Genomic DNA, 14,399 nt, shown 5'->3' with positions numbered 1-14,399 from the left:
CCACCACCTATCTGATGTAATGCATATATGACTAAATTGAAGGGAAGCTTCGTGTGATGCTTAAAAAACACCAACCTTCTCCTTTGGGCATCCATCGTCGGTTCTCCATGGACAGATCACCGTTGCCACCACCGGGATGGCGCCATGAACGATCGACAACTCCAAGAATGACGACGACACCATGGTGTTGATATTTCTTTTTGGACTGGAGAGTTGCCATTTGCCAAGTGCCTCTGTTTCCTCTTTACCAGCAAAGCTCTGGCGTTAATCCCGATCATCATCTTCTCCATATCTTGTTCAAAAAAAATCTTTTCCATATGCACGAGACGAGGGACGAGACAATCAATCACCATCAGTTCACCACCGCACTCTACAATATAATGAAAATTAAGAGCTGGCGGGTCCTATATATGTATATATGGGCAGCAGCTTACACACAAGCAATTGTGACTCCAGCCATGATTTCCTCCGTGCACTTGCTGCGCCTGCTTCTTCTTCTTCTTCTTCTCCTGGCCCCCGTCATGCTCACGTTCGAGTTCGACGCCGGTATTTCCACCCAGGCCCGGTACGCGGCCTACAAAGCCCAGCACGCACCGCCACCCAACTCCCTCCCCGTCACTCGCAGACCCCGCAGTCCCCTCGTCACTCTCCCGGGCACGTCCGAGTCCGAGTACCACGTCGTCGTCGGGTACGGCACTCCGGCGCAGAACCTCACCGTGGGGTTCGACGCCGGGGCGGGCGGAGCCACGCTCCTCCACTGCAACTGCAAGCCAGGCGCTTTCGACCCGTCCCGGTCCTCCTCCGTCGCCCATGTTCCGTGCGGCTCGCCGGACTGCCCGCTGGAAGCTTGCTCCGGACCCAGCTGCGCCAGCACCACCGTGGCCAAGAACGGCGCCGTGATATCGAGTGTCACCGTCGTGACAGACACGCTCACGTTCTCTCGATCCACGCCGACCACCGTGGATAACTTCAGGGCCAACTGCATGGAGATGGGCGGCAGAACGGCTGGCCGCTCATCCGGCCTTCTCGATCTCGGCCGGGACAGCCACTCACTGCCGTCCCGAGCCCCTTCGTCTCCGGACACGGCGGCCTTCTCCTACTGCCTGCCGACTTGGACGGGCGCCCGGGGCTTCCTCTCCATCGGCGCACCCCTTCCAGGCCCAGAACGCAAGGTGAGCTACACCCCGCTACGGAGTAACGCGGCCCTTCCCAACTCGTACTTCGTCCGGCTCGCCGGATTAAGCCTAGGCACCGGTAGGCCGGTCATCCCGGTCCCCGCCGGCGACGCGCTCATGGCGCTGCGCACCACCTTCACCTACCTGATGCCGGAGACCTACGCGGCCCTCCGCGACCAGTTCAAGGAGCAGATGGCGCAGTATCCGGTGGCGCCGCCGATGGGTTTCCTCGACACGTGCTACAACTTCACCGGCCTGAGGAAGATCGACGTGCCGCACGTGACGCTCACGTTCGATAGCGACGCGAGCCTGGAGCTCGGCATCCGGCAGATGATGTACTTCGAGGACCGCGACCACGTCTTCTCGGCAGGGTGCCTCGCGTTTGCCGCGCCGCCGTGGGCTGTCTACCCGCCCGGGGTCGCGGCGGTCATCGGGACCTTGGCGCAGGAGACGACGGAGGTGGTGTACGACGTTCGTGCGGACATGGTTGGGTTCGTCCCCGACCGCTGCGGACAATAGTAGTTTGGGCACTAAAGATCTGCGTTTACTTGCGTGCATGTCGATGTAATTAATAAGCAGCTGCTACATCTTATGCTGAGATTTGGGCCTGTTTACTCCACCTCACTCTTCTTCATCAGATTGGCGTCCAGGCGAAATGAAAAACCAGCGGTACCGGTTTCTAGTTTCTACCGGGTACCGTAGAGGCTTCGGATTAAATCCCGCGATTTGTGCGTACACTAGTCAATATATCAACAGTGGCCGAATGATTTTTTTGTTGTGTGTATTCGTACACAATCGATACAGTGGAGCCCACACCCGTACTTAACTCATTGTGTCGGCCGCGCCGCTGCCACCGTTGTTCCGCAAGCGCGCCGCCCGGTGGAAGTTGAGGGGATCTCCAAGCTTCGGCGTCTCAGGTTCGCAGTCTGGATTTGAGGGTCGGAGGCAAGACATTCGAAGCCCTTTAGTATATATTGACGGTTTTGATTTGTTAGATGGCGGTACTCAAACCCCAAATACTCCATAAGTCCCATCAATCAGTGCAGTTCTTACGGGCCTTGGTCGTTGCAATTTCACGGTTGTTAACATATAAGAAAACCCCGGAGTGTCTTGAGCATATAACAGATCTTTGATTCTAGCGCAGCATAATGTTGTTTATGGGTTGTCGAGTTTAGAATTCCTATTATGTCTGTCAGAGGGGCATTTATGATTTGGTGATTTTCTGCATTATGTATTAGTAAGAGGAAGTTTTGTGTCTTTTTTGTCATTTAAGGACTGTGGGGATGTATAACTGATTACCCTGGTAAACATGGAAGAAAACCTATCTGGTAATGAGCTCTGCGCACATAGATTGCCTAGATTTACAAAAAGACGCGAAATGGATATAACTGACATTTGCATTTTGTTACAGTCTTAACCGAAAGCTTCTACGTCTAATGTGACAATTTCTTTGCTCAGCTTTACAGACAAAATATTCCAGAACATTTCTGGTTTAGTCTTGTTATATCTTAAGCCAGAGATTAATAATCTCAATAAGTTGTATCATCCTCCCACTTGCTCTTCTAACAAGAAAACCTGTTTCTCAAAAAATATTCATTCTATAACAAACATTTTGTCCTTTAAATTTAGTGAAAGGAACACAAAACCTAAAATGAAGCCTTGGTCTAAAATATTCCATAACTCTTTATGGTTTTTATCAGGTCATTTTAGATGGTGTATCTGTTTAGTGAATATTATGTTGTTTCATTTATGAATCCCCAAAATTCTAATAAGAGCAGATCAGTAAGAATAATTCGACAATTATTTAATTTATTGCTAAACTTATGGCTTAGATATAGTTCTCCATGAAAGAAGGATATTTTTATCTTCTGTCATATTGATATTATATCTTCATCCCGTGAGCCATTTCAATATTTCAGTCTTTATGTTTTATCTAGCAAATCATATTTACTCGTAACATTGATGAAGTATAAATATTCACCGCACCCTGTTATATCCATCGGACTTTATACATCTCAATGTATTCAATCAATATCAAATACTCATGGCATACAGAAATTTACAAGCAGAATAACATCAACTTTGTGTAATGATTATACCTTTACCAGAAGAGCCGTTCTTCTTATCCGCCAAATACTTCTTGCAGTTACGCTTCCAGTGTCCCTTCTGCTTGTAGTAGAAACATTCAGTCTCTTTAGAGGCTCCGCCCTTGTTCTACTTCTGAGACTCGGTCTTACCGGCTTCAGTATATTTCTTCTTTTTGGACTTGCCCTTCTTCTTAAAATTGGTGGTCTTGTTGACCATGAACACTGTTTTGTTCTTCTGCATTCCAGCTTCCGCAGTTTTGAGCATAGCAAACAACTCATTTGCACTTTTCTTCATCCCATTCATGTTGTAATTCATGATAAAGCCATCGTAAGATGGGGGAGTGAAACAAGCACAATATATGTACCGAGTGTTGGAGGAATCCCAAATTCGAGAGAAGCATGTTTATCAACATAGCCAGCAAGCTTTACTATATGCCCACTCATTGAGGAATCCTCTTTCATCTTGCATTCAATCAAGGCCTTGGTTAATTCAAAACGTTCGGTCCTTTCCTGCTTCTTGTTTAGAACTTCCATTGACCCAATTATAAATTGAGTAGTAGATTTTTCAAAGTGCTTCTGTAGTTCCGGATCCATGCAAGTTGACATGAGACACTGGACTAAATCATAGTCATCACTACGAGCAATGTAAGCAGCAACTTCTTCTAGTGTTGCATCCTTTCCAGGAGAATCACCCAGTGGCTAATCCAGCACGTACTCCTTCTTATCACTCCTCAAAACAAATTTCGGGTTTCAGATCCAATCCGCATGGTTTCCCCCATTAGCAGCCAACTTTTCTTTATCTAACATAGGGGCTAAGTTGAATATATTGCAAGCCATTGATCAACAATGATAGACACAAGATTTATTTAGAAATTTATTCATAATTAATGTTGCACTAGTGTTTAAATAAATTTAATATAAAGTGCACTCCCACTCAAATCAATATCTATCATAATTGATAGTGAGTGATTCAAGATCCAAATCTAGTTCTCAGCATTGATGTGGACATTACTGATGACGAGAATTTTGACTGGTGGGCAAATTTTTGCCGATCATATCTCCATGTGACACCTGTTCATCTTTAGATGCTTTGTGCTCCGAGCTCAGAACGATTCTACTAGAAATTCAAGGCAACAAAGTGCTATGTGCTAACATGGTCTGGCCAGTTTCAGCTTACACCTCACGTCCCATTTGTACTCATGTGGACATGATGCACTCCGAAATGCTACGTGTTATAGACGGTTGCAACATCGGGAAGAGCACCTTTTAACTTGATATTTACTGTGGGAGATCACCCTAATAATTGACTACTATGCAATCAAATGGTGCAAACAACAAAGCGACAAACATCTCAGGCAATTCATAAAAGCATGATACGGTATAGCCCTAGGCGCCGGGAATCTCCATGATCATCTTCAATCTTCTATTGAAGCGTTGTGACGGCCAATATTTCATTGTCGTGTGCTACTTGTGAGATGTGTTGGGATTTCCTCGAAGAGGAGAGGATGAAGCAGTATTTAGAGATAAGTATTTCTGTCAGTTAAGAACCAAGGTTATCAATTGTAACACCCACAATGCGGCTATATCTCCCACGTGTCGGGGCACGACTTAGAGGCATAGCCACATGGTAGGCTTGTCGCAAGAGGGGTAATCTTCACACAACCCATGTACTGAATAAGAAAGGGATAAAGAGTTGGCTTACAATCGCCACTTCACACAAATACAAGTTAAACATACATCATCCAGAATACAATCAAGGTCCGACTACGGAACCAAAATAAAAGAAGACAACCCCAAATGCTAGATCCCCAATCGTCCCAACTGGGCTCCACTACTGATCAACAGGAAACGAAACAAAACAATGATCAAGATCTTCATCGAGCTCCCACTTGAGCTCGGTTGCGTCACCTGCACTGGTATCATCGGCACCTGCAACTATTTGAAAGTATCTATGAGCCACGAGGACTCAGCAATCTCACACCCACGAGATCAAGACTATTTAAGCTTATGGGTAGGATAGGGTCAGTGAGGTGGAGCTACAGCAAGCGCTAAGCATATATGGTGGCTGATATACGCAAATAAGAGCGAGAAGAGAAGTAACGCAACGGTTGAGAAGTTAGAAGTGATCAAGAAGTGATCCTGAAACTACTTACGTTCAAGCATAACACAAGAACCGTGTTCACTTCCCGGACTCCGCCGAGAAGAGACCATCACGGCTACACACGTGGTTGATTCATTTTAATTAAGTTAAGTGTCAAGTTCTCTACAACCAAATATTAACAAATTCTCATCCACCCATAACCGCGGGCACGGCTTTCAAAAGTTCAAAACCCTGCAGGGGTGTCCCAACTTAGCCCATCACAAGCTCTCACGGTCAACGAAGGATAATCCTTCTCTCGGAGACCCGATCAGTCTCGGAATCCCGGTTACAAGACGTTTCGACAATGGTAAAACAAGACCGACAAAGCCGCCCGAATGTGCCGACAAATCCCGATAGGAGCTGCACATATCTCGTTCTCAGGGCACACCAAATTGTCCAAACTTCCGGTAGGCCAACCCAGAGTTGCCCCTGGTGGCCACCGGCGGCTGACAGGTTGGACCAACACTCAGAGGAGCACTGGACCGAGGGTTTAAAATAAAGATTACCCTTGAGTCTGCAGAACCCAAGAGAAAAAGGCTTAGGTGGCAAATGTTAAAACCAAGGTTGGGCCTTGCTGGAGGAGTTTTATTCAAAGCGAACTGTCAAGGGGTTCCCATAACACCCAACCGCGTAAGGAACGCAAAATCAAGGATAACACCGGTATGACAGAAACTAGGGTGACAAGAGTGGAACAAAACACCAGGCATAAGGCTGAGCCTTCCACCCTTTACCAAGTATATAGGTGCATTAAAGTAAATAAGAGATAATAATGATATCCCAACAATATCCATGTCCCAACAAGGAACAAACTTCATCTTCACCTGCAACTAGCAACGCTATAAGAGGGGCTGAGCAAAAGCGGTAACATAGCCAAACACCAGTTTGCTAGGAAAGGTGGGTTAGAGGCTTGACATGGCAATGCGAGAGGCATGATATAGCAAGTGGTAGGTAGCGCGACATAGTAATAGAGCGAACAACTAGCAAGCAAAGATAGAAGTGATTTCGAGGGTATGGTCATCTTGCCTGCAATGTTCTTAGAGTTGTCGAAAGCTTGATCCTCGTAAGCATACTCAACAGGTTCCTCGGTCACGTACTCGTCTCCCGGCTCTACCCAAAGCAAGAACACAAGCAAAGGAACAACAATCAACCACAGTGCAATGCACAAGCAACATGATGCAAACACATGGTGAAAGTGCGTTATATCGACTAGAGGGGGGGTGAATAGGCGATTTTTATGAAAGTCTTCAAAACGTCGGAGTTATGAAGACAAACGATAGAAATAAACCTAATACCCTGCAGCGGAAGGTAGACTACACTAGGCAAGCCATAGTCAAGTATTCAATAGAGTGAAAGCATAATGACTAATAGCAGCAATGTAGTAAGGATCAGGTAGGAAGATATTGTGAAGCCAGACAGAACACACAGTCACTTAGTGAAGACAAAAGATAGTGCAAACATACAATGACTTCACAAGGAATAACAGTAAGTAAAGGAAAGGGAAGATGAAACCAGTGACTCGTTGAAGACAATGATTTGTTGGACCAGTTCCAGTTGCTGTGACAACTGTACGTCTGGTTGGGGTGGCTAGGTATTTAAACCTTAGGACACACAGTCCCGGACACCCAGTCCTGAACACGCAGCTCAGGACACCCAGTCCTCACCGTATTCCCCTTGAGCTAAGGTCACACAGACCTCGCCCAATCACTCTGGTAAGTCTTCAAGGTAAACTCCCAAACCTTCACAGACTTCATTCACCGGCAATCCACAATGTCTCTTGGATGCTCAGAACGCGACGCGTAACCGGCTGGAGGATGCACAGTCCTCAAGTGTAATAAGTCTTCAGATCACACAGACAAGAAGACTTAAGTGATGCCCAATTCTCTTTGGCTCTGGGTGGTTAGGGCTTTATCCTCGCAAGGAATTCTCTCTCAAAGGCTTCGAGGTGGTTTGCTCTCAAACGACAAAAGCCGTACTCTCAATCTGAGCAGCCAACCATTTATGGTTGTAGGGGGTGGGCTATTTATAGCCACTTGGCAACCCGACCTGATTTGTCCGAAATGACCCTGGGTCACTAAGGAACTGACATGTGTTCCAACGGTCAGATTTCAAACTCACACGGCAACTTTACTTGGGCTGCAAGCAAAGCTGACTTGTCCGACTCTGGACAAGATTTGCTCTCATAGTCTTCACTCGAAGACATAGGTTTTGGTTAGGCATCACTTCAGTCATTCTGACTGGTTCTCTTGGACCCCACTTAACAGTATGGTGGTTCCTATGACTCAACACAAAAGAAAAAGAACTACGAAAGATCTAAGTCTTCGATCTTCATAGGCTTCATGTGGTGTCTTCTCTTGTCATAGTCTTCAATGTGAATATCTTCATATACCACCTTTGACTTCAATGTCTTCATACATTTTTAGGGGTCATCTCTGGTAGGAAAACTGAATCAATGAGGGACTTCTACCTGTGTTATCCTGCAATTCTTATAAACACATTAGTCCCTCAACTAGGTTTGTCGTCAATACTCCAAAACCAACTAGGGGTGGCACTAGATGCACTTACAATCTCCCCCTTTTTGGTGATTGATGACAAACTAGTTGAAGTTTTCAAGGGGGAATATAATCTGTGAAATTGTAAAGGATAAGGAATTGTCTTCATAAGTTGCAAGGGCTCCCCCTGAAGATGTGCATATAAGTAATTTGCTTTTGGAATGCAAATGCACATGGCAGGTTGTACTTGTGGAGATCCACTTCAACTTATGATGACAATCCACTATGCATGTGAAAGTATATGAAGATAATGACAATGCATAATGGAAAATGGACGTCTGCAGAATGATCTAAGTGCGGAATTTATCGTCGCACATGCGGAATTTATCATCGCAAAACAAAGTGGCAGATAAGTAGCAGACGACCATCGAGTTTAAGTGTTACAACTCAAAGAACCAAATGTAGCAAAACGAGAGTTGTAAGCACGAAGCAAAATATAAAGCACCCGCCCATATGGACCCGCTTGAAGACTATCAACCTCATATGCTTCTCCCCCTTTTGTCAGTAAGGACCAAAAAGGTTTGAAGACATAGATCATCTACTCGTTCCCATGCGGAGTAGGTGAAGTAGCAGGGTCGTTGGTGGTGTTTGGCGGTGCTGAAGAGCTTGGAGCAGAGTTGACGCGTGCTGAAGGAGGTGGTGGTGAAGTAGCATCATCTTCATCCTCGATAACTCTGGCAGTCACTGTTGCAGCAGATGAAGAGAACTCAGAGTCTTCAAGGGATGGAGTTCCTAGCAGCACAGCTCTTCGAGGAGGTGTGGAGTCAAACTTGAATTGCTCAGTGAAGCCATCCTCTTGGAGATCATCTTCAGAACACATCATCGTTAGCCCTTTCCATGTGCGGCGACATGTTTCATAGGCAACGAAAGCATTCTTGGTGGCAAGATTGCGAATGCGATTAACATCCACCAAGAGGCTTTTCATCTGACGCTTCAGCCAGTCATGATGCCTATCCTGTTTCTGATGAAGAGCCACAAGAAGCTCTCGGTCGTTGAGAACACGAGTGCGCTTCTTGGGTCTTGGAGCAGTTGTACTATCAGTGGCTTCAGTAGACGCAGGGTGTGGTGCACGTGTAGTGCCAGCCAAAGGATACACCCGAGTGACTGCTTCAACTCCTTCAATGTTCTGTGAGAAACTCTGATGCTCTGCATGAAGACTTAGAGATTCCTTTGCAGGCTCAGGATAGATGGCTTCAGTAGAGATATCCACATCAGGCAGAAAAATCCTATGATTGCGAGCAGATGGCTGATATGAGATATCAGAGTGAAGTTTAATTAGCCGCATTACCCATGGGGCGTAGAACTTCAAGCCAAACAGATCAGAGCCTGATGCAGCAAGTTGGCGGATGAATAAGTCATGTGCATTGAAGCATTTTCCATGAAGAATATAGAAGACCAAAGTCTTCATTGCACCCTCAAACTTGGCATTTGGAGAGTGCCCTTTGATGGGCCAGAGAGTTCGCCTGATGACGTGATAGATGGTTCTTGGCAGATACTCAAGGTCTTCAACGAAGAACTCTGTTGGATAAGCAGCATCTTAGGGCAATGGCTTCATCATGCCGAGCATCTGACTCATATCAGGTTCTGGACTTTTAAAGATGCTCTCAATAGTTTCACTATGCAGCTGACAGCCATGCTCGTAGAGATCGCCAGGAGTGGGCAAACCAGTGAGCTCAATGATGTCAAATGCATTGGCTTCGTGATGAACGTTTCCGGTCATCCACTCCAGGACCCAAGTCTTCGGATCTCTGCTGTACCCGCGGATGTGAAGTGTGGCATAGAATTGGAGCAGCAGCTCTTCATTCCAATGCTCTTGGTCAGTAACGAACGGCAGCAGTCCAACTTCCTTGAAGCAATCCAAAGCTTCTTCCAAATAGGGCAGACCAGCTATGGCTTCAATGTCAAGGCGCTTGTGTGGGAAGATGCGACCTTGCTTGTAAAGAATGCATGAGTAATAGCTTCGCTGAGGATAGCTCCAGAACCGATCATATGATATCCTTTCCCTTGAGTAGGGGTTCCTGGAGCTATCGAAGAATGTGTTGTCTGCCCTAAAGCCATTGATATTGAAGGAGCCAGGTGCTGATGCAGGACCTGGGAACCTTGGCAATCTTGGGATTGGCTTCTGTACCTGAGGCCTGTGCTCAACATGATAGTCGAACTAGGGACCGGCAGCAGACTCAGGAACAGAAGTGACGGGATCAGTGGCTTCGCTGTCTTCTTCTTCCATTGGGGAGGGCTCCGCATTAGCTTCATTGGTGGTTGTGGCAGCCTCAAGATTTTCATCCTCCACTTGACGAGCTGGAGGGTCGGTCACAAGCACTTTCTCCTTGAGAACTGCTTCTTGGTGGGACAGGGGGACTTGTGGGACTTCTTCTTCCGCGGCTGATGCAGCTGGATTGTCTTCAACAGAGATTTGAGGCCTTGGACCTTTGCGAAGCCTGTGCAACGCGGGCGACGCCTGTGGAGTTGGAGTGGGCTGGGCCTCATAGTCTTCTTCCTCTTGTGGGCGATCTGCCCATGAAGCATCCTATGCAATTGGCGTGAGTGGACGACCAATGCTGATGAGTTTGCTGTTTTCAAGCTGAGGAAGGACTGCACCATCTTCTACATTGTCATGTTGACCAATGTCTTCAGCAGCGATGGGATCAGCTGCTGGAAAGTCTTCAGCTTCATGAGCCTCTGTGGAAGCAGTCTCATGGATAGTCAGTTGGCGTTCAGCTTCAGGATAGACCATAGAAATGGGTTCAACTATCAAGGGCTCTGTGGGAGCACCCCGATCTTTCTTGGTCTTCCTCTTCTTCTTGGAGGGGGCAGTTGGAGAGGCTTCGGAATGTTTCCTCTTCCTGGCTTCAGCCTCAGCAGTCCTTGTCTTCTTGAGCTCTGAAGCGGTTGACCGACTTTTTGGCTTCGAGCCAGTCAGTCTAGTTGGGAAGACAATCGGAACTGCTTCCTGCCTTGGTGCGTCAGGTTCAGCCGTAGCAGGCTTCTTCTGCTTCTTTGCGGCCATCCTGGGGTCGATGCCAGGATGCCCAAGGGCCTTGCGCTTCTCAGCCTCATTGTAGGCTTGCACACATCTGTCAGCCAGAGTCTTCATGCGCTCATGCGAATCCTGAGCTTCTGCACGTTTCTTTACAAAGGCTTCCTTGAGCTCGTGCATCATACTCTTGAAGTTCTTCACTTTCTGCACGCTGAGCTTGGCCATATGCTTCTTGAACTGAGCCTTTTCATAGTCAATCTTTTGCTTCAGTTCAACAATGCGCTGGGCAATAGCGAGTTCTGAAGCAATGGCGCCTTGGAAGGCGACACTGAGGCCAATTGGTAGCTGCAGATCTTCAAAGCTGATGTTTGGCGTGTCAAACCACTCGTCAATGAAGTTGTGGATGATGGTCACATCAAAGAGAGGCAAATCATTGAAGATTTTTGCTTCTTCTTTGCTCTTGATGAGTTGCTCAAGAGCGTCATCTGCTAGATCTTCATCACTTGACAGATCAATGTCGTCATTGCGCAGAATGGTAGCAGCAGTTAGCTCTTGTCCGGTGTGAGGCAGAGGCATGTTGACCTTCTGGGGCTTGGAGATGCGAGATAAGTTTTCGGACTGCACACTATCTTCAGGAGGTGCAGTTGCCAGTGGCTTCGCCCGTGAGATTTTTGGTGAAGGGGCAGGCTTTGAAGCTTTAGGCTTCTTCAGCTTATTTTTCTTCGGCGCTGCAGGCGCTTCATCTGATTAGCGTCAGCTGCAGGCTCATTCACTGCAGTCCCTTGAACTAAGATGCGGGTGATGAGGCCTTCAAGGTTGTAGAAAGGACTGATGACATTGGGTTCTGCATGTCGTGTGCCATCTGCCCTTGGTGCTAAGGGACCAGGGTTGAAGTCTACCCCCAAAGTCTTCTTGTTCTGCTTCGCTGAGTTCTGAGCAAACTGGAAGTTGCGCTTGAACAGATTGTCGTCACGACACCATAGTAGTGACGATGGGTGTGCATCAGCAGGCTGTGGCCCACGGACCATGCAGGGATAGACGCCTTGTGCAATGGCTTCATCTCTGGACCTGGATAGAAGATTCTTGTATAGGATGTCTCCCCACGGTCTCTTGATGGCATTTTTCTTAGCATATTCCTGGGTTACAAATCGGTATTTGAACCATTGTTCTGCCCAATATCTTCGAATCCATTGGATTCGGGTCTTGCGCTGATTGTAATCCTCTTCAGGATCTGTCTTGTACAGTTCTGAGAGTTCATCTGGCAGATCTCTGGATATTTCTCCACGACGCTTTCTGCCACCCTTCCTTACTGATTTCTCTGGAGCCATAAACTTTAACCTAAAAGGCTTCAACACATTCAAAGGCTTCAAATGTTTTCGCTTGCTGGACCAACAGGAACTGGCTTCAGGAGAATTTATGTGATGCTGTAAGAATTCTGCAAATGAATGCAGACTATGAGAACCAAAGGATTCTCCCACGGACATGTACCTGTGACAGCATTAAGGTGCGAGGGAAGGGGAAGAGGTCATATGCATTCTCAGAAGATTTTGAAGATAAATCAGTTTAGAAGATATTGACCTCATCGTGCGAAGACATTCACTCATAGATAAGGAGTTGGTTCCAGATTTGTACGAATCCACAGATCAGTACAAGTGAGGAATCTAACTACTTTGTGAAGCATAAGTGAATATACTAGGCATGTTATGAGATGCAGTATGAGAGAGATCTAACTTGTGTGAATAGAAACTGCTTGTGGTAGAAAGTGACAAATCCATAGGATCAACGGTGCTGTAAAAAGGAAGTTTTATTTACCACACTAAGAACTGCTAGACGAAGTGGAAGATGAGGCCGAGCAGTTCGATCTTCCATGCCCTAACTTGGCGACGGAGGACACCTACGGCGACGGCGGAGAGGACGATGTCCGCGGTCGGCGTGAAGACGGTGTCAGAGAGGTTGCGGCAGCGAAGCGCTTCGTCGCTGGCGTCGTCGAGGGCTAGCGGTGGCGCTAGGGTTCGTGCGAGAGTGGAAGAAGAGATAATGACCGCTATGAAGTGTGTATTTATAGGTACATGGGCGGCACTGCACTATTACACAGGTGCCCCTGGCGATTCGCATCTGAGGAACACGTGGCCATTATGCGGAATTGTGGGGTTTGTTCCACGTCCCACACACACCTTGATTGTCGGTTGGTCGTTCCTACTTCTCCGGGTTTCATGTGGAGGAATGAGCATTGAAAACAGACTTAATGGTTGTCTCTGTATCTTCTGCTGACAAGGACGCAGAGAAGACATTCGACAGTTTCAATAGAATGCATATGATTTGGAGAGATAGAATTTGAGGTAGAAAGCATAGAGAGGTTAGGGTCCGATCACATTCACTTAGTTCAAAAGATTCAACAATGAAGACATAGCTATAAGTGAATGCTGTAGAGGACAGAACACTAATATATATATATATATATATATATCTATATAATCAACATAGTGAAGATAATCATGAAGATATGTTGAGATTGAAGCCAAACCAAATGTGAAGACATTGCAAGGTAACGCCATGAGTGAAACACTTCAAAATAGAACATTTGGTGGTGGCGTTACCCACCGTATAGGAAGTATTAGACCCAGACATGGCGCACAATTATCGTGGCGCTCCGAAGTCAAATTCCACATTAATGTATTCACACTTAGAATGTATGTCTTCATTGATTGAAGATATACTTTACTTTGTGTGTTGCACATCTAAGTCATCAATATGCATTAGGGTTAGGATGTGTGCCTGATCACAGGACATTTGAGGATTCCAGGATATTTAGCTCACACCGTAACTTGCAAAATCTCTTCTCATCCAAGGGCTTGGTGAAGATATCTGCCAATTGCTCTTCAGTGTTGACGTGTATGATATCAATATCTTTCTTCACAACATGATCTCTGAGATAGTGATGACGAATTTCAATGTGCTTTGTCTTCGAGTGCTGAACTGGGTTGTTGGCGATCTTGATGGCGCTTTAGTTGTTGCAGTAAAGTGGCACTTGCTTCAAATGAATGCCATAGTCCTTGAGTGTTTGCTTCATCCACAGAAGTTGAGCACAGCAAGATCCAGCATCAATGTATTCAGATTCAGCAGTGGAGAGAGATACACAGTTCTGCTTCTTTGAAGACCAACATACAAGTGATCGTCCCAGAAAGTGACATGTGCCTGATGTAGACTTGCGATCAACTTTGTCACCAGCATAATCAGCATCCGAGAATCCAACCAGATCAAACTCTGAGCCCTTTGGATACCATAATCCTAGAGTTGGGGTGTGAGCCAAATATCGAAGAATTCGCTTCACAGCTAAGTGATGCGACTCCTTTGGTGCCGCTTGAAATCGAGCACACATGCAAACACTAAGCATAATATCTGGCCTAGATGCACATAGATAAAGTAAAGAACCAATCATGGAGCGGTATACCTTTTGATCGAACTCTTTAT

At 46.4% G+C, this 14,399-nt stretch overlaps 1 protein-coding gene across 1 annotated transcript; it reads left to right on the top strand.

The window, feature by feature from the left end:
• Window positions 1–317: 317 nt before the first annotated feature.
• On the top strand, window positions 318–1,694 carry LOC125547716 (aspartyl protease family protein At5g10770-like). The gene has a single exon (XM_048711517.2). The coding sequence runs from the start codon at window positions 318–320 to the stop codon at window positions 1,692–1,694; it is 1,377 nt and encodes a 458-aa protein (XP_048567474.2).
• Window positions 1,695–14,399: the final 12,705 nt, after the last annotated feature.

The sequence above is a fragment of the Triticum urartu genome, chromosome 3A (genome assembly GCF_056163025.1).
Source record: "Triticum urartu cultivar PI428250 chromosome 3A, HENAU_Tu73, whole genome shotgun sequence".
Lineage (NCBI taxonomy): Eukaryota > Viridiplantae > Streptophyta > Magnoliopsida > Poales > Poaceae > Triticum > Triticum urartu.
This window is presented reverse-complemented; position numbering and strand designations above follow the sequence as displayed.

Coding starts and splice junctions, on each gene's coding strand:
- LOC125547716 (XM_048711517.2), top strand. CDS start 318: ATGCACGAGACGAGGGACGAGACAATCAATCACCATCAGTTCACCACC.